Raw genomic sequence first — 20,942 nt, 5'->3', positions numbered from 1 at the left:
GATCAGAAGGGTACGGCCGTTCCTCCGGGATGATGTGCCAGTTTCTCAGGAGTGTAAGACCCATAGAGAGGGTACGAACTACATGCGTTTTGTTTTGATGAGTAATGAGTAGTTTAGTAGGGAAACCCCATTTGTAGGGTATCTTATGATTCTGAAGTGCTTTGGTTATAGTCGACAGCTGTGTGGAAGCAGGAAGGTGAGATGGCTTTGGTAGTCTATGTGCCCTGTCAATTTCCATGTCACGAGCAGATAGGTCAGGCGAAAGAGCACGCATTAGGGATTGCAGAAATTGTACCAGATCCGATTGTGGGATCGACTCTGGAATATTACGGAATTTAATATTGTTTCGCCTGGAGCGGTCTTCCAGGTCTGCGAGCTTCAGATTAATCATTTGAAGTTCCTCTTCATGGTCTGCAAAGCCATCCACTAGCTCATTGTGAGCAGAGAATAAATCTCCCATCTTGGCATCCATTTGTGTTATGGCTTGATCATGCTGGTTAACAGTTAGTGAGAGTGAGGAGACAGCTGTGGAAAGATCAGTATATAGTGTTTGCCTTAGTGAGAGCAGCATGTTCTTCATGGTGTTCTCAGATAGTGGCTGATCTGAAGCAGGGAATGTATCAAGCATTGATGATTTTTGTGGAGGAGGGAGAGTGAACAGGCAGGGAGCTGTGACAGGCAGTGTTTGCTGTGGCTCATCCGTTCTAAGCCGAGTTTTGGCAGGGCTGGAAGTTGTGGGTGAGTTAGGAGGAGAGCACTCACCCTGTATGTCTGAGGATCTGTGTTGCTCCGGAGTCAGTGTGGGGCTCTGATTGCGATATGGTGAGGAGAGCCGCTCTGTCATATCTCGGCCGCGGCCGGCGCCATCTTGGCCGCTCGTTAGGTCTGACAGGGCATAATAGTCTGTCAGTTTCCTGGGGAGTGTAGACAATTTTCTCCTCTTCAGCATGTCCGTCGGCAGCGCTAGAGTGTTTGGGCAGCTGATGAGTATGTTTTCCCTTCACAGGAGCCGCTAATTAAGTCGCTTTAGCTGGATAAACTCTGGAGCTGTGAATCTAAGCAGCCATCCACACAAGCCGGCAAGCCACGCCCCCATCCTCTATTCTGTCTATATGTTGACATCTTCCCTGTGTACACTGAATGTCCTACAAATCCTCCATGTTCCTCTTGTTTTGCCTCCACTGACCGGTACTTTACAAGTTTTAGAATATACGGCTTTTTGTTACCCATCAAAAGGTTGTGTTTTAATAACAAGTTCCTTGTAGCTCCTGTTCTGAAGACATCATATACTACAGAAGCCCTCAAAATTTCCACTCACCTGCTCGCATTAGGCAAGTGGAAATAAGCTGAGGGCGAGTGTGGAGCCGCTTCGGGGGGTGATGGGTTGGCGTTCGCTGCCGGCAGGCAGGGTTGAATGGGAGCAGATTCTCCTCCCTGCCTCCACCTCCCTGTAATTCTCTTAGCAGGACTTGGCATACAGCACGAGTCGGGAAAGAACTAGATGAGGTGGGGGCGGGGCAGTGTGGGCAGGGGGGTTGGGCGGGTGCTGCCAAAGTTTACTTTTCCTATTGGCCGCCTAGCAACCAATCAACAGCTTGTTAATAGGAAAAGTTAACTTTGGCAGTTCCCGCTCCCCTCTCGTGTTGTGCTCCGCTGTAAGTGTCTCTGCTTCCTAAATCAGTGAAAGTGTCATTCATTGTTTTTTTTTTTGTTTTTTTAAGGCTATATTTTATATAGCATTAAAATATTTTCTTAACAGAGCAGTAATGATGTGTACAGTACCTATAGTAGCCAATCATATTTTATACCAATTTTATTTATCACAGTCAGATCCATGAAATATGCTTTATGTTAATATTGTTAAAGTTGTTGTTAATATTTATTTTTGTTACTTATTTCTACATAAAACATTTAACAGTGTAATCTCATGATGATAATTTACGAGGGCGTGTTTAGGAGCACAATTAGGGGCGGGGCAGGGTAGGGGTTGAGTGGGGCAACTGGTGGCAAGTAACTCTTAAGGCCTGTCTAGTAGTTCAGGACTTGAAATTTTGAGCCCTGTACTACAATATATTACATACTTCTTTGTGTATTTTAGGTTGCTAGTGACAGCGACGGATCGGGGGTCTCCTCCACTGACTGGGTCGACAACCCTCACCCTGGTAGTAATGGATGTAAATGATAACAGTCCTACCATCCCTGTTCAGATGGAGCTGAGTGTTTCTGAAGGTAGGTCTACAATTAGCACCAGAATAATATTTTTATATTCTGGCCAGAATACACAGAAACTCAGCCACCTAAGGGCTTGTTTACATGGAGCAGGAGTCAGAATTGTTGACATACAAGGAAACTGCGTGATTTGGACCATGAAGCCATGCATGACTGTAGTAAGTTGCAAATGCAAAAGAGCCAACCAAATTTTCCATCTTCCAATGGGGACATCTATTCTGGAGACATATGTCTAACAGGGGTTTTCCCTCACCTCCTATTGTGTCTCCAAGACAGGAAGTGGAATATCCCCTACAACACATAAACAGCAAAGCAACTACTATCCAAAACCCAATAAAAAATAGATTTTGGCTTTGGATATACTAGTACAGGAGGGGTAAGAACATGTGGAGGACAGCAGTAATGTGATGAAGCTAAATCAGCCCAGCGAGCAGACAGGTGACAAAGAAAGCTTCAACACCTCATTAGTGAATATCAGGATCACCAGTGCAGACTATGCAGTAGGGGAGGCCTTTTGGCAGGTAAATTAGTTCAGAATCACTTTATTCAAAAATATCTCTAAGCTTACCATCTGTTACCCCATTTTCTCTCCATTCTAGATGCTGTGATTGGCTCTGAGGTTGCTCAGGTGACAGCAAATGACGTAGACTCGGGGCCCCCATTATGGTATGTGCTGTCCGTTGATGGGTTCCCGGGGGGCACCTTCAGCATCTTCCGCTATGGTGGCCAGATATGGCTGACAGAACCACTGGACTATGAGGAGAGGACGTCTTACACCTTAACCATTCAAACTTCTGATGGAAAACACCAGAGTCGGGCAGACCTTCGCCTCCTGCTGCAGGATGTCAACGATAATGCTCCAGAGTTCCGACAAAGCCTGTACCAGGTAGATGTCACAAAATCTATGACCCAAATTGAAGGGGCCCCCAGGCCCTTCCTCATGACATCTCTACAGTGGTTGGTGACTGTACAAGGAAGGTGGAAGATCTCCCCTGAACAGTCACAACGTGGCCCCTGATTTGGCTCTCACATATGTGCGGAGGCCTTTTTGAAGCGTGACCAAGCGTTTTTGAAGCCTTTTTATTTGGGTGAATGAAAAGTATGCATACAGAGTAATACAGCTATAGAGGCTCACTGTAGAAAAAGAGGACTCCCAGTCTGGGTAGACCTGCTTCCCACTGTCCTCTCAGGACCTTGGCCTCTTGTTCTTGCTCTTGAAATGCATAACAGCGGGGTCGTAAAGACTGGGGTGAGCCTGCAGGAATACATGCCTTCGCATCCATCATAGCATGGCCTTGCTCCTTTATTTATTTTTTTCTAAGCTGGGTTATTTGGGTGAGAGGAGAGCAGAGGAGAATAACTGCCCAATCCCAAAAAACATGTGAAAATGCTTGTGTTGCATGTTTATAGGTGCATTCATTTAAGTCTGTGGAAGCTAAAACGTACGGCACAGCTTCAAAGCAAGCTCATGTACCTTTTAAAGCTTTGATCGACTGAGCACAGAGGTGTGAACAGCCAAATACAAAAGAATATGATTTTCGATGTTAAGCCTTTTCATGTGTAGGGAAATGTGCAAATAGATACGGCAAAATGCTCAGGTGTGAATTGAGGCTTAAAGTGTTTGTTACCCTAAAAAAAAAGCATGTTATACAGCACAGTGCTTGTGCTGTGTAACTTGGCCCCTTCTATCACCTGAAATACCAGGCTGATCTTGCCTGGTTCTGCACACCCCCCTGTAAACTGATTGCAGTTTATCATGGCTGCTGAGCCCTGACACTGTGGTCAGTTTACATGCCTCTGTCATCCGTAGCTCTACTCTGTCCTCTCGCCCCTCCCTGCCTGTCAGCTGTGTGTGTCGCCCCTCCCCTCCCATCGTGCCGCTATTAGTAGTATTTTAAACATTTAAAAAAATTTACTACCAGCCTCTCTTATCCAGCTATAACATGCTGTGTAAGGGTTTGTGGAAAACAAAGCATCTAAATACCTTTTTTGCAGATATCTTCAGGCTGGTCACATGACTCCCAGTCTCTCTCCACCACCATCTAAGGGCTACAGCGGGAGGAGCTGAGTGGCCAGCACAGCAGTCACGTGACCTCCCGGCTGACGTTAGCGGGAGATCTCAGCTCCTCACGCTGTAGCCCTGGATGGAGTAGAAGAGCGGCCGGGAGTCACGTGACTGGCCTGAAGATATCTGCAAAAATGGTATTTAGATGCTTTGTTTTCCACAAAAACACTTACACTGCGTATAACAGCTGGATACAAGAGAGGGCCTGGCAGCTGGCATGCAGTGTAGAGTTACAAACACTTTAAAGGCTAAGCTCACTTTTAACATAAACTAGCCCCATGCACTGTGTACAAACACTCTTTAATGCAACACACATACTGTACCTGTAGGCCTTCTCCTTAACACAACACACTAACCTGTAGACCAGACGGAACCTTCAGGGCCCGGATACAAGAAGCCATGAAGGGCCCCTGCCTGGAGCCCTTCCCACTGATTCTGGGGACGTTTACTCCCATCCTTGGACCCTTTATTATGGTCCCGCAGTGAGCCACCTTCCTAACATCTTGGGGACCCCCCATGGTGGTGGAACGCCAGAGCCCAGTCGCAAGTGCAACCTTTGTGACCTTAGTAGTTCTGCCATTGGTGTCAGAAGCTTTTTTTTTTTACAATGTTATTTTTTTTTTCACAGTTTTATTTTTTTATTATTTTTTACACATTTTTTAGGATCCCCATTGGGGGGGGCTTTAGTGAAATATCAGGGGTCCGTTTAGACCCCTGATGTCTCGCTTTTGAGACAGAGAAAGGGACTGATGACAGATTCATCAGTCCCTTTCTCTGTAGCCTCAGCTGCACAGAATGAATGAACAGGAATAGCTGTACAGAGCTTTCTGCTCATTCATAAACTGAGGCATATTTATTTATTTATTTATTTCAGGTACTTATATAGCGCCGTCAATTTACGCAGCGCTTTACATATACATTGTACATTCACATCAGTCCCTACCCTCAAGGAGCTTACAATCTAGGGTCCCTAACTCACATTCATACATACTAGGGACAATTTAGACAGGATCTAATTAACCTACCAGCATGTCTTTGGAGTGTGGGAGGAAACCGGAGTACCCGGAGGAAACCCACGCAGGCACAGGGAGAACATGCAAACTCCAGGCAGGTAGTGTCGTGGTTGGGATTTGAACCAGTGACCCTTCTTACTGCTAGGCGAGAGTGCTACCACTACACCACTGTGCCGCCCATAGTAAACAAACTTTACTATACCTTAGCTGTGAATGAATGAAAATAATAAAATAAATAAAATTTTTTAAAAAAGTAAAAAAACAGAGTCAGTGATCGTTACGGATCACTGACTCTATTCATTAAGACAAGGAAGAATCCGGTAAATGACACATTTACCGGCTCCTTACCCACTCTCTATCCTGACAGATCCCCTGCAGCAGCCGTCAGGAGGTGGGAGGGGGAAACCCGGCAGAGGTGGGGGCACCAGGGAAGCACACAGGATCCCGGGACAGCAGAACAGCGATAGGGAGGTGGCAGGAGCGGCATGTAGAGGAACTGATGCCCTCCATATCCTTCCTGCAGCTGCTGCGGGAGGAAGAGAAGCGGACATTCGGCAGCTGCATGGAGGGACCGGTTATTCTACATGCTGTCCTCCTGTCCAGGTGGCCGTGTGGGCCCCCTGGAGCATGGGGCCAAGGTCCCTATGTATAGCACCCTGCTGGCCCCTCCCACCAGCCATAATCTGCCTGGACTGCATGCAGAGGCACAGAGACTTAGTGATGATGTGATTGGGACTAAAATGAGAGTGAAATTAAAAGAGAGAGATTTTATTTAAAAAAAGAATTAGCATGTTGTTGGTGAGAGGGTGGGGGGTCCAGGGAGGGAAATTTTTGGCAGATTAAACATCAGCATTAACAGTTTTCTTTTTGGTGGACACCAGGCTTTAAATGGCTTCTGAAGGTTACAGAAGCTTCTGTCGCCTATCCCGGGCTTGGCCTTGTGCCAGAAATTCCCCATTTAGCCTTTATTTCACACATTAAATAAAAGCAAGTGAAAAAAAAGCAACCAAACTCTAATAATCTAATACATTCAAAAAAGGGTAAAAAACCTAATACAGAGACATAAATTGTACTCCCTAAACACATCCTATAAACAAAGAAGTAGTAAATTTTGTTTAAAGTGGTATTAAACCCAAAACCGAAAATGTAATATATTGCAGCTTACCAATAATTAGATGTGGTGGCTGCATGTTTTTTTTTTCTCTCTGGTTTCACCTAGTTATCTAACCAGTAACACACCTCCTGTATTAGAGCGCCCCCCCCACTCTGGATGAAGGAGCACAGGGGACACTGCAGACAACAGTATTTTCAGTCTGCGGGGGAGGGGAGTGTTAGCAGATTTAGATACAATAACAAATTGAAGCCAAACTCTGGCTAACACTTTATAAGCAGTTTACAACAACAGTTTTTTTTTCCTTTTGGGATAAAGGTTTTACATGAATAAATAAAAGTCGATAATTGTAAGCACCCCTGACAGTGGTAAACGGCTTGTCACAACCCTCTAACTGCTACACCTGCTTGTTCTGCTGAAAAACAAAAAACTTACTGGCCGAGATTAAAATAAGGGAAAGAAAGCCTAAAAATGAAAACAAATGTAGCTAAGAATTTTTAAGCTGCAAAATAATAAATATTTGCTTTTGGGTGTAATATAACTTTAAGCTAATTTTGAATGAGCAAAGCTGAGAGTTTATTATCTAACAAAGCTAGTTTATAAAGGAAATCACTCTGTCCATCTCTACTCGGAACTGAAAAGCAATCATTTTGCAAATCTGTGACATAGATCCCTTGGTGAAGCTATTAAATGGCTCTTCAGTGTTATGATGTGGAAAAGAGCTCCCTCTAGTGCTGATAGTTGAGTAATGCCATTACAATCACTGCCTGTGTCTTGTTCTATTAGGTGACCATCATGGAACATACGAAGGCCTGGACTCCGCTTATCACCATCTCAGCCACAGATCGGGACTCCGGGGAAAACAGCAGAATCACCTACACAGTGCTGTCAGCCGGAAGTGGAGCATTCTACATCCATCCAGAAAACGGTAAGTTCTCATTACCATAACTGTGTCAGATATCGAGCAAACCACTTAAAGCAGGATCACATCAGTTCTTCCCAGACTAGAATTGTTTGCCTTGTTGGCAACAGATACGACTTATTGTTATTAGACATGTGCACTGCCGAAAAATTAGTTTTTTTTTTTCCATTTTTGTTTTATTCTGTTTTTTTTTTTTTTACATACATACATTCGTATAGATGTGGTATTCGTTATTTTGAAAATTCATAAATTCGGATAAATTTGTATTCATTACGTTCACTAACAGGCAGCCAAATTTGAAAGGAAATTCCAGTACCTATATTTTAATAGTTTATAACTATTATTATAGTTTTTATAATTATTAATAAATAATAATAATAAAACTATAATAATGGTTAATAATTTGTTACGTTCACTAACAGCCAAAGTTGAAAGGAAATTCTAATACCTATAATTTAATAGTTTATAACTATTAATAGTTTTTATTATTGTTATTAATAATAATAATAATTAATAAACTTAATAATTTAATTATAATAAAAATTATCCAAAATGTTTTTTGTTCTTTCAGATTTTAGAATTTTCGGATTTTCATACTTTTGAATGTTCAGATTTTCATTCTTATTTTCAGATTTTAGTTTCTCAGAATTTTCGTTCTTTTCGAAAATTTGTTTTGGGAAAAATTTGTTAAAAGGTTTTTCGTTAATTCGGATGTTTTTCCGAATTGACCAATATGCCGAATTTTGACGAAAAGCTAATTTGGAATGAAACAAATTGCACATGTCTAATTGTTATCACTACAGGTTTTGCTCTGTTCACCATGTACTTTAAAAGAGAACTGAGAACATCTCATGAAAAGAAGGCAAAGGGGTGTATTTATACTAAAAAAAATGGCTTATTTATATTAAAAAAAAATAAAAATAAAAATTGCAGAGTTGTTTATCCTGTGAAAATGCATGTGCATTAAATCTGGGCAAATATGGGAAAATGGATTGTTATTAGGTATTTTATCATGGTTAAGTGATAGTTTACGTTTTTGGTGTTGTATTTGATATGTGCAAAATGAGATCACACAAATACTTATAAGTATAACATTTAATTAGGTAATGACAGATACAGATAACAAATGTAATATTAGAAAATATAACAAGAATACTGAACCAAAGATGCTGTTCCCGCCATGGGTCTCTCCATTATATGGCATTGCGCAGATGACCAGAATCAGACGCATGCATGATGGCAGCTCTGATAGGAGACAGTTACTCCAAGTTTTTGCTGTTGTATATATAGGAGTCGAATGTAAAGAAATGGTCAACTCACCCCCTTTGGAGCAAAATGGTCTTCTAAGGAAGATAGCACATTCCTGAAAGATTAGTGGGCTAGCTTGTCCATATAGTCAGTTTACAATGACATTCCTTTAGCATTAAGTCATATAAGGTAACTAGGATATTGGAGGCTTTCTTTCTTAGATATTGTCAGACAATATGTAATTTTCCCATTATTAGGCTATTTTCTCTCCAGTTCAAATGTTATTCATTCATACAGAATAGAGTGAATCAATAAAATACTGCATTATGGCCACCAGTTTCCATGGTGGATAATCACGTTTTTATTTTCTTGCAGGGACACTTTTCACAACGCAGGCCATGGAGCTGGAAACACAGGGGCCACTAGTGGATGTCATAGTTGAAGCTCGAGATAATGGCTCTCCAAGTCTGGCTTCCATTGTCACTGTGCAGATAATTTTGATGGATGTGAATGACCATGCTCCAGTCTTCCCACAGCAGCAGTACACTACATCAGTCCCTGAGGATCTTCCACTAGGCAGTACTATCCTCATCCTAGAGGCCACTGATGCTGACCAGAGTCTGGAAAATTCTGGACTGGATTACACCATCTTGAGTGGAAATGTTGGCAACGTGTTTCAGGTGCAAAGTGGAATGCGCTTGTGGAATGGACATTTTCAGCATGTCGGCTCAATCATCTTAACCGATGCTTTAGATTTTGAGACCACTAATTTCTATAACTTGACTTTGGGGGCATCAGACCGAGGTGTCCCACAACGTAGCCATTCTGTTCCTGTGCTAATCACCATACTGGATGTCAATGACAACCCTCCTGTGTTTCCACGGCCAGATTATAGTGTTCTCCTCAGTGAAGCTGCTCCTGTTGGCTCTGAAGTTCTTCGGGTCTTGGCACAAGACTCAGATTCTGGTGAAAATGGCATGGTGCATTACAGAATCACCTCTGGAGATGAGAGTCACCTCTTCCAGATCAATGAGGCAACTGGAGCAATAAAGCTAGTCCGCCAACTGGACAGAGAAAGGCAGGCCATGCACACCCTTGTAATCTTGGCTTTTGATGGCCAGAATGGACCAGCCAACTTTGCTCTTGTTCCTTTAACTGTGGAAGTCCGTGATATCAATGATAACAAACCTTACTTCCCAGTGCAGATACTGACAACCAGCATTAGAGAAAACCAACCAGCAAACACTCTGCTCACAATCATTCATGCCATCGACCTTGACACAGGAATATTTGGCCAGCTGCTGTACAACGTGATTGAGCTTCCTCCAGCAGAACCTGGAATGCTGACTGGAAAAGATGTATTCTCTATGAACAGAACCTCAGGGGAACTACTTTCCCGGCAGAGTTTTGATTATGAGCGCAGTAAAGCCTTCAGCATGATAATAAAAGCAACAGACGCTGGTAATTTCTCTGCTACAGTCACTGTACAAGTCCTTGTGACTGGAGAGGATGAGTATGACCCTGTATTTGTAGCCCAATACTTCAATTTTGAGGTGCCAGAAGGAGCTGCTAAAGGACAAATTATTGGCCATGTCCAGGCCACAGATGAAGATGAGGGGGCTGATGGGGTAGTTCTCTACTCATTTTCTAAACCATCACCATACTTTGGAATCAATGAAACCACTGGACAAATTTATTTGAAGGTAGACAGTCAAAGGCATCGTTCTGGACGTTCTAAGAGAGAGACTAGGGAAATGACCATGGATGTTCATGCCCACAGTCCCTTGCCATCCTCTCGAGTTGCCATTGCACAGGTTACAGTAGACATTACACATACATCTTTTGGTTTGGCACCTGACCTGAATTTGCTCCTTATTGTGTCAGTGGCTTCCTCATTGGCAGTGGTTGTTGTGCTCGCTGCAGTTGCCATTATACTAGTGGTCTGCAGGTCTCGGGGAATCCAAAAGAAAGGCCAAGAAGGTGATGCACAAATGGACAGTTTACAAGGTGGAACTTTGCAACGGATGGGACATGATAAATCGGCTATTGGCAGTGGCGATCGAATTTATCACCAGACTCTTCCAGGCTACCCCATGGATTCTTCTACTGTGGATGGATCTTACACTAGAGGAGGGTCTCTGGACCCCTCACATTCCAGTGGACGTGGATCTGCTGAAGCTGCTGAAGATGATGAAATTCGTATGATCAATGAGTATCCACGTGTGGCAAGCATTACATCTTCTATGCAAGAACACATATCTGCAAGAGGTCCAGATTCTGGAATCCAACAAGATGCTGATCAACTATCTGATATTTCCTGTGACCCCTCTATGGACAGCGGTCAGTGGTTCAAGAACAAAAAGTCTTCTAGCCAGTATCGTGATGATGGTGGGGGAGGAGGTGCTTTCATGGGAGTGGGCTGTGGACTTAATATGCCTCACCATAAGGACTACACGTTTCCTGAAGATGGCAAGCCATCTGTGGAAGGCTCTCTGACAGCCATTGTGGCTAGTGATGAGGAATTGCGTGGCAGCTACAACTGGGATTACTTGCTTAACTGGTGTCCTCAATTTCAGCCACTGGCCAGCGTTTTTATGGAGATTGCTCGACTCAAGGATGAGTCTGCACTGAGAAGACCTTTCCAACCAAAGCCCAAAGCCATTCCTCAACCTCGCATTGACCCTCCTCCTCTTATCACATCTGTGGCTCATCCAGGTGCAAAGACTGTGCCTCCTAAACCAGCTGTGGCCAGAACCTTCCCTAATTTCTCATCTCTTCGCCGTTCTCCTATAATTAATGAAGCTTCTCTATCTTCAATAATACCGCCAAGCTTTTCCCCATCTCTGTCTCCGTTGGCAGCTCGTTCTCCTGTTGTGTCCCCATTTGGCATCTCCCAGGGCCCCTCTGCATCTGTTCTCAGCACAGAGCACAACCTTGACCCTGCTGGAGATGGGGAACTAAGAATTTAATAGCAACAGGTGAACATAGAGGATGAAGACACACATATAAAAAATGAATTGGAATTAACCTGTCTAAAATGGCAAGAAAGTCTCTAAGAGGCAATAACATTGAGAACCATAAAACCCGCTATGAAGCCAAAAAAGACAATTTTTCAGGAGGGTTTGGGCGAAACCCTTCTCTGACCAGAGCTGTTTTCTGAGGCTGAAATAATGGGTATTTCTATGAGACTTCCTTTAATTGCCCCTCTGTTGACCAGGGGTAGGTAGCCTTATATGACCAGTGCAGCGTCCAGTAAGACAATTAGAAGTGGACAGTTTTGGGAACAATGCTCCTCTTAATGTATTTTTCAGTTAAATAAGTGATCTACATGCAGTCCTGCCCACAGTATGGCAGCTACTTTTTCCCCAGCATTTCCTATATACCAGGCAGGACCTGCACACCAGCTTTATGGAATTTGTAAAGGGTTAAGGCCTACTTCTAAGCCCCTTTTCAGGAATTATATACCCCAGACCGTGCTCCTGTACAGGATCATGTTCCTAAGCAGTTTTCCATGCCAGGGTCATGTGATCAGGGTTTCCTGCAAGATCTATGTGACCAAACAAACAAATGGATTCAGGAATGTCTGCAGATAAAGACTGTTAGTCTGAAGACATCCCCATGTAGCAGGCATCTTGTTATCATGATATGCATAATGTTTATGGAAAGTTTAGTGGAGAGAGAAGGCAGGTTGTCCATATAGGGTCAAATGTTGGTATAGTCAATTATAACTAAGGAGAAGATTATATGTGTTTATCGAAGCAGGTCATGGAGGGTTACAACACTGACCCTGAAAGAGGAATATGTAATTAAAATTGGCACACATTCAATTTACACTGCAGTACATATTGGCTATCTGTAATACCTTCAGTCCGCCATGCGGTATACAACTTAAAAAAATATATAATGAAAAGTAGCCAACATATGGGTGACTTAGTCAGGAACATTGTCAAAAAACATGTGACCAAGTCAGCTAATCATGGAATAATTGACTCGGTCATAAGATAATTATGAAACAGGTGATCTATGTAGGATGTTAATCACAACATGTGGATTTGTTAGAAAGGTAAGTACAGAAGAGGTGGCCTTGGAAGAAAGGTAATCATTATGGCCACAATCTAGTTTAGTAGGTAGGTAGATTGACATGGAATATTGGATGTTAATCATTGACCTTGTGATTTGGTCTGCAAGACTGTCCCATAACACATGATCCAGTCATGTAGCTTGCCATGGAACATGTAAAAACAAAAGAAAAATTCTGGTTTAACCTGAGACCTTGACAGATTCAGGACCAAGGCCTCCCCAAATTTTTTTAAAGGAGAACTGAAGCAACCTACAATAAAGCATATTAGTTGGTTTTAAATGGAGCAGGATATGAAAGAAAACACAATCCATATCCATACAAGATGATTGTAGTAGGGAAGAGAAAATAAAGGCAATACCTACATTTCCCTTTTGGTTATTATCTAACATAGTACAACACATAAAGCTGGTCACCAGATAGTGCCTCTTAAATAAGGCCCGGTCATCCAAGTGCTCTGATTCTGATGTGGCCAACACTTGACTATACAAGGTGTACAAAACTGCTTTTATACCAGCAACTTGTACTCTACTTCTGCTAGAGTCTCTATAAATGAATGGTTTATTGTCCAGTGTGTGTCCATTATAATTCAATTGCTCACTCTCCAATGATTCTCTAGCTTTTGTTTGTCTCAGGCAATGATTGAGTTGCGATATCCCACTCCACCCAGTTATCCTGGTGGTTCCAGACATATCACACCCAGCGTTCATTTTTTTTGCACATTTTCATAGAATTGACATATCATAGATTTATTTCATATTTATATTTGTTATCTCTCCGGGCCACATACAGAGCTCCCACCTGACAACTGCTGTTAAGCCTTATTGTTCTGATGTCATGGAAATATCTTTGCTCCACTATTTTTTACAAAACTTTCCTGGAAGCTCCAACTCGCTGATAAGCTGAATGGCGGTGTCTCATGTTGTACTGTATTCTTATCTTTAGTTCTCCTTTGAAAAAGGGAATAACACTAAAATGAACATATCAAAGGGCCAAATATCTTGTCCCACAACCTCTATACCTCCTAAATTCAGTGAGGCAGGTAAAGATGGTCCCTCATATTCAGCAATAAGTTCCCCCATTGTGACGTGTGTAATGTGTGGTCATGTCTGTATTTCTGTAGAATTATTCCATATGGTACAGGGGGTCCCTTATGGTCTTGGGGGAGGTAGATATACCCCTATACTGCTCTGCACTTTTCCTGTAGCTTTCTGTAAGGGGGAAGATAGGGGGAGGTATGCCTCCTCTGTTTTATCTTATACGGTACTTATCTCCTGGTATTGGGGTGTGATGATTTTGTGTGTAGGAATGGGGGAAACACTTCCCCAAGAAGTCACATCCGTTATGTGTCTCTCCTTTGTGTCTCCTCTGAGGCTCCATGTTTGTTTCTGTGCATTAATGTTTCTATTTCTTCTCCTTATTGCATTGATCTAAACTCTGACTCCAACTCTGGTTACTATCCTAATACTTATGCTAACAGGTACCTTTATCCTAAACCTATACTTAGTCCTAATGTTTCCCATAACTCTAACTGTTAAACTTACCCTTGCTGCCATGCTAAAACTTTCTTATCCCAACTCCAGCTGTAACCAACAATTTTCTTAAGAACTACCCATACACCTCATTCAAATTCAAACACTTATCCTAACTACAACCCTGATACTTACCCTCACTTTTATCCTAATATTTATCCTTGTTCTAAAGCTAAGCCTACTTCTCATCCATACCCTAACAAATACTGTAAACCCACAAGTCTAGCTCCAGTCCCAAAGCTTACCCTTTTCTCAAGGCTAACCCTCGCATTTCATCTGCCAAATCTCATTCCATTTTTCTAACAAGGTGACGTTGAGGGAACCTTCCCTCATATCACAGGCTCTATGTACAGGACTCCAGCGCCATTCCCATAATGCATCTGTAGGGTCACTTTAAGGTAGCCCTCGCACTTCTCTTCTCCGCAAAATTTACCTGTAAAAGTTTTTCCTTGCCAGTTAGCAATAGAAGATGTATAACAGCCACAAAGCACTGTGATGTCGTTATGAAAACGTTCACATTCAAGTCGTAAAAAATCCTCCACAATGCACTTTTAGTGGCATCTCTGTCAACCAGCATTAGAAGACACAGCTGTCAATCTCACAATGCACTTATAGCCGAAGCCACTCCTTATTGTTATACGTAGCGTAGAAGATCGTCCTTGCAGGCACTTTGTACGAAGACGCTGCTGATTGCTCTTACGATGTCAGTATTATATTTCGAAGAGAAGGAACTTCCAGTGTCAGTATTATCCAAACAGAGGGTGTAATGTTGACTAACATTATTAATAATGTCAGTATTATCTCCCACCGGAGAAATTTCCTTCACTTCCTGTTTGTCTTCACACGGAGCACCTTGTGGTACCGATGACCTCTTATTGTCACAGTTCTCCCACTAGATTTTAGAGCATCTGCTATTATGATCCCTGATCTCATCTTATCAGGATGGGTCGATCCCCAGCATGTCGCTCTCCCCAAAATGCTCCAGTGGTGACAGTACGGTCACGTTTACACAAGAACATTGAATTCTGCAATATATTGGTTTTATCCTCCGCACCACATTGACTGACATGGACGATGTCTCTTCTCTGTGTATTACACACCCTTATTTATTGTAATCCAGAAAACCAGCATTCTTGCTTAATTCTTTATGTATTTAAAAAGCCTATTTGGGGGGTGGGGGGAGGGGTTGTTTGTGAGGATTATGTATACAGGGTGGATATTGGGCACGATGGGAGGCTCTGCTATGTACCCAATGTCTCCCTCCATGCTACCAGTTCACAAGTGCCAAGTTTTATACAGAATTCCTTTTTAACTTGTGGAAAAAAACAAAATCTCTTTGTAATAAAAATAAATGAGAATTGACTTTTGTGAAGTGCCTCAGATGTTATGTTGTGTAAGGGGGGAGAGTCGCTTTATCTGTCTCTTCTGAACAGTCTGTACATAAGCATTAGACTAATTATGCCATAATTGCACAGTTGGTGGGATTGAGTAGCTATCTAGGTATCACCATGAGCAAAGCTTATTGACTTTATTCAAGTATTCCATTATACAAGGCAAAGCACCAGGCAGTACAAGATGTAGAAAATCAAAAGAGAGGAGTACTATATCCGATATACTGGACAAAGGTTGTACTTTGCATTGGTGATTTATCCATTAAGGTAAGCAATGCAGAGAATGCCACAAAGTCAGGTAAGGCCCCCTAGCTATAACACCATATTTATTAATATTAGAGACACCACTAAAGAGGAGAGAATGTTAGTAGTTGGGTAGGCCTACATGTTCCTGGAAAAAAAAGAGCTACTCCATTGGTCTTAGCCAACAGAATATCTGCAACAAGAAAAAATAAAAAGGATAAAGGATTTACAGGGAGAAGGAGAAATAAGGGAAATAGAGAAGATGAGAAATGGAGAGAGAGGGGATGTCTAGGTTGAAAAGGGGAACCTCTGTAATCATGAACACAATCCAGTGTGGAGACAGACCTTCACAAATTTTGGAATCAGGTGCTATCTCGGAGGAGAATCCAGGAAGAGAAGAGAAGTGGAAGAGAACTGAGAACATCTGCTAGTTGAGTTCACTAATGCATTCTGTTTTGGCTGGGGAATTCAAAGTTTCGCAGCACCTGGGAAGAAGCAGAAATGTTCTGCTTTTACCAACTGTCCCACAAAAGGTAAGAGCAAGATTCTTTAGCGCACAGGAACGTGCATGCTGGTTAGGTATAAGCATGTTTATCTTCAGCAGCTCAAACATGATCCAAAAACTATCCAATGATCCAGCAACCATCTGTGGCCAGACTGAGTACCCAATTGCTGGACATTCATTCAGTAAATTGCATGCATTCTTGGTCACAGTCTATGTATACATGTATGGAGGTGTGTTTTACTCAGTGCCATTCATGCTCCAATATGAGTTGCAGAGACCGAAGTGGACTCATACACGGGGCAACGCTGGAACTCCAGGCGTAAAAGTAATGGGATCTCTCTACAGGGGTGTTGCAGGAAACAATGAAAATAATAAAAAGTTTAGTGGTCTTTATTTTCATCTGGATCCATGTTAGGAAGGTCTTTTCTCACTTTCTGTCCCAGTGAAGAGTGTCCTTAGAATGGAAAGTGAGTGAAAAAAAAATTGGCTGGCGTTAACGTTGTAACTCCTGAATATTTGACTAGAATACACTTTAAAATTTAAGAGATGTCACTATTCAGAGCAAAGCTTAGGCTTTCTGTAAAGGCCTTCCCTCCCCTCTGTGACCCCCCTATACTCACCTTGCCTACACTCTCTCACTGCTCCTTCCTCTGTTGCAACCAGCAACACTACAGGTCACTTCCAGGTATAGGGGACACGCTATCCTGTGGCACTGCTTGAGTCTACCAGCCAAATGCAGCCAGATGACCAGGGAGTGAGGCTACAGCTCCCCTGGGTAGCCAAAACCCCTAATTTCAGTGACAGGGGAAGGGTGAGGAATAAGCAAAAGAAAAGTGGGCATTGGGTGGAAGGGGAACACTATCACTTTGCCCTGCATGGGCACAGTAGGTGTCTGTTTAAAGTATATTTAAAAGCACAACACTCCACCTAGTAGATGACGTCAGCTCCAATTTCCTCTCACTAAGCAAGTAAGAACTAGAGAAAAGCAACTCAACATTTTGACAAAGATGGATCCTGAAGCTCAGTCCAGTCTGCTTACTCACAGATTGAGTCATCAGAAATGATTGAGGCAAAGCCAGAGGCTCTGGACCTGGAGAGCGCACCACAGCTTACTAAAGAAAGCATCTTACCAGAGCCTGAACATCACTTCCGGGCTGGCCCAGAAGAGTCATGACTGAAGAACATGAAATTAGCAAAAAGCAGCAGAGTTGAAGATGTCCACCCTCCTAATGGTGGCTATATGTGCTTTGTTTTAATTATCTGGGTTTCAATCAAAAAGGGTTGAATCAGCAAATAATCGAGTAGCCATAACTTCGATTGGTCAATGCGGAAAACCATTAATCATTTTGCGTTGATCAGCAGTGCATATATGCTGTGGTTATGAATCTGATCATATCTCAATTAATCAGATTATGAGACTGAATGGTGGAAGCAGAGAAGCCATCAGTAACGTATGACCATATCTTTCAATTATCGATCAGACTCTACTTCCCTGCATGTGGCATATCGATTAATTGGGTTGTCAACTATAGATCAATACTTTTTATTGGAAGAGGTTGATCAGAAAAGAAATGGCTGCCATATGACACTAGCAAAAAACGGAGGCATGCTCATAGTAGAAGGCAGTAGCATCACTAGGGGGTAGCTTTTAGGGCTAAAGCCCAGAATCTGGGGTCCATAGCCCCAAGTCCCAGGGTCCCCAACCACAGGGACCCTGATGTAAGGGGGTGGGCTCTCTGGGGACCCTAATTTAATAAGGGGGGCTCTGGGCACCTTGATGTAAGGGGAGGCTTCCTGGGGACCCTGATGTAAGTGGTGGCGGCTCTCTGGGGACCCTGATGTAATGGTAATATAAAGAGATAGATATATATATATATATATATATATATATATATATATATATATATATCGAGAGAGAGAGAGAGAGAGAGAGAGAGAGAGAGAGAGAGAGAGAGAGAGAGAGAGAGAGAGAGAGAGAGCTCACAAAAGTGAGTACACCCCTCAAATTTTTGTAAATATTTTAATATATATCTTTTCATGTGACAACACTGAAGAAATTACACTTTGCTACAATGTAAAGTAGTGAGTGTATAGCTTGTATGACAGTGTAAATTTGATGTCCCCTCAAAATAACGCAATACACAGCCATTAATGTCTAAACCGTTGGCAACCAAAGTGAGTACACCCCTAAGTGAAAAATTTAGAGTGTATGCGCACATGCCTATTGGTGACTGGTCTACAATGTGTGTACACCAATGTCTCAGTGACCAGTTTTCAGTGTATCTGCATTAACTTGATGGTGACCATACTGCAGTGCACAAACATTAATTAGGCTTTAGTAGCCAGACTCTAGAGCAGTGATGGTGAACCTTGGCAACCCAGATGTTTTGGAACTACATTTCTCATGATGCTTATGCACTCTGCAGTGTAGGTGAGCATCATGGGAAATGAAGTTCCAAAACCTCTGGGGTGCCAAGGTTTTCCCATCACTGCTCTAGAGTATGTGTGTTGCCAGAATATGTGTGTTAACACCTTACAAAACAATCTTCAGAGTACGCTAAATTATCCCTCATAGGCTAGTCTCCAGTGTGTATAACTCTAACACCTCAATGTCTAGTTTTAAGAGCATGTGCATTTGCATTACAATGAAATGTAAGGGCACTCAAATGGAAATCCAGGCTGCCAAAGACTTAATTTTATTCAACCACTTTTGTGATTCATACACTTCTACTCTCCCCAATATTGCTGACAAACTCCAGTTACCCTTTTCAATTTTAGTGTCCTCCATGTAACCAGTGCGGCTGACTTCCAACCACCTTCCTTGTCCCATAATAACCTGGTTCAATTTCAAAGGTCCCGGGACTCTGAATTTGACCACCTCTTCCCCTGTAAATGAAGAGCCAGAAGTCAGAAGCTTCCTAAACTATCCTGGTCAATTTTACATTGTCGTCTGCTCTTTTCTACACAGTTTTTAAACCTTGGTTCAGATTTTCATTGAATTCAACAGGACTTTGGTTCAGAAATTCCAAAGTTCAGCCAATCCACAGCTGCAGTTACGATTTACTATGAGCCAACTTTGTAAATGGGTGCCAACTGTATTACGGAGCACACGTCTCTGCCCCTGTCATTCACCACAAAGGTGGTTAACCAACGAGAAGTATTACAGGGACCATATTTCTGAATATTCTATTGTTGCAATGATTCCTGAACAACATAAATTCAAGGTAATTTCAAGTGAAATTGAAGTAAATGTAGCGCACTACTCACTTGGGAGCTGCTGTTAGTTCATACCTTTCTGTCAGTGGATCTCTGTTTTCCTCCCCTGCATGAAGAACATCAGCAGACAGTCCAGTAAGATTTGAACATAAACTTTATTCTTCTCCTTGCAGCATGTTAGAAAAGATCTTGCAATATTTAGTCTGTGACCCCAGGATGTATGAGTTGCCTCTTAATCTTTAGTTCCTTTACCAGTAGTTATATCCTCTTCCCTTAATGAACTGACCAGTGCCTCTCTGAAAAACACCTTGGTATGTGGATGTTAGAAGTACCAGGCCTCACCTGCCTATCTTGACTCCTGCGATCCTCCCAGGTCAGTTCAGGAAAATTCCGGGCTCACCCCAATCTAATTCATCCTTTTAGCAACTGCTTCCTGCTCCCCATGTTCAGAACCATCCCAGCCGGTAATGTCTGGCCCATTGCTACCGGAGTTTCTTCTGATAACTTAATGTGGTGAACCATCCAGCACTGAGGCCTCTGAATTCTCAGGCCTTCAGGTTCAAGTTCTTTTGCTATCCAGCACTGAGAGCATTACACCCCCAGGCCTTCAAGCCTGCTCCTTGCTGATCACATCTTTGCAGCCTTTCTGGATTCAATTCCCATCTCCAAACACACCAGGAACCATGCGACCTTAGTTTTTATAACAGTCCCACCTCTACCCAAACAAAACAATGATTGGCTCAGAGCTAGCTCCAAAAACTACCTGCCACTCTGCTCCCTCAGTCCACCCACCTTCCAGAACATTTCAGAGAAAGTGATGGAAATCTTGCAGGGAGTGTAGGTGGCCACACCCTCCTCTATTCTTTCAAATCTCCCAACCAACTTAACCAACCAGCTTACACCAACAGGGTAAAACACTGGCAACTTTACCTGACACTAATCCTAATTAACTGATTAGCACACACCTAAGTTGGTGGGCGCTACATAAAGAAATAAAAAATTGCTAGGTGATGAGAGGTTTTTTTTTTTGGCAGAAGAGACATGCACAGTGTTGCCTATACTCCCGATACCTGTAAAAGATCACAGCCAGGTGACGGAGATGATGTAACTTCTGTGCATATGTGCAGGAGATACATAACCAGTGGCCACCCACAGGAGGAACAATGTTGAACTGGGAAGAATAACCAGGGGGGATAATAACGGCAACAGCAAGCCTGGACCAATCCCCAATGGAGGGGGGGTGCACTAGTTGCCAAGTCTGCCATAATACACAACATACTTGTACATTATGGCAAGAGCCCAACCAAGTGGTCTGAGATCCACTTTAAATTAATAAACTGAAAAAATACAACATTGCAGATTCCATAACTATCACCTGTGTGTAGTCCA

General features: G+C 42.6%; 1 protein-coding gene across 2 annotated transcripts in view; it reads left to right on the top strand.

The window, feature by feature from the left end:
• DCHS1 (dachsous cadherin-related 1) overlaps nt 1-15,566 on the top strand; it is a 106,717-nt gene extending 91,151 nt beyond the window's left edge. For both annotated transcript variants that reach the window (XM_073612704.1, XM_073612703.1), the window contains 4 exons: nt 2,099-2,229; nt 2,829-3,115; nt 7,205-7,346; nt 8,964-15,566. In XM_073612704.1, coding sequence (XP_073468805.1) covers nt 2,099-2,229; nt 2,829-3,115; nt 7,205-7,346; nt 8,964-11,557 — 3,154 coding nt within the window. In that variant the 3' untranslated portion in view covers nt 11,558-15,566. The remainder of the gene's footprint in view (nt 1-2,098; nt 2,230-2,828; nt 3,116-7,204; nt 7,347-8,963) is intronic.
• The last annotated feature ends 5,376 nt before the right edge of the window (nt 15,567-20,942 follow it).

This window comes from Aquarana catesbeiana, linkage group LG02 (genome assembly GCF_042186555.1).
Source record: "Aquarana catesbeiana isolate 2022-GZ linkage group LG02, ASM4218655v1, whole genome shotgun sequence".
Classification (NCBI taxonomy): Eukaryota; Metazoa; Chordata; class Amphibia; order Anura; family Ranidae; genus Aquarana; species Aquarana catesbeiana.
This window is presented reverse-complemented; position numbering and strand designations above follow the sequence as displayed.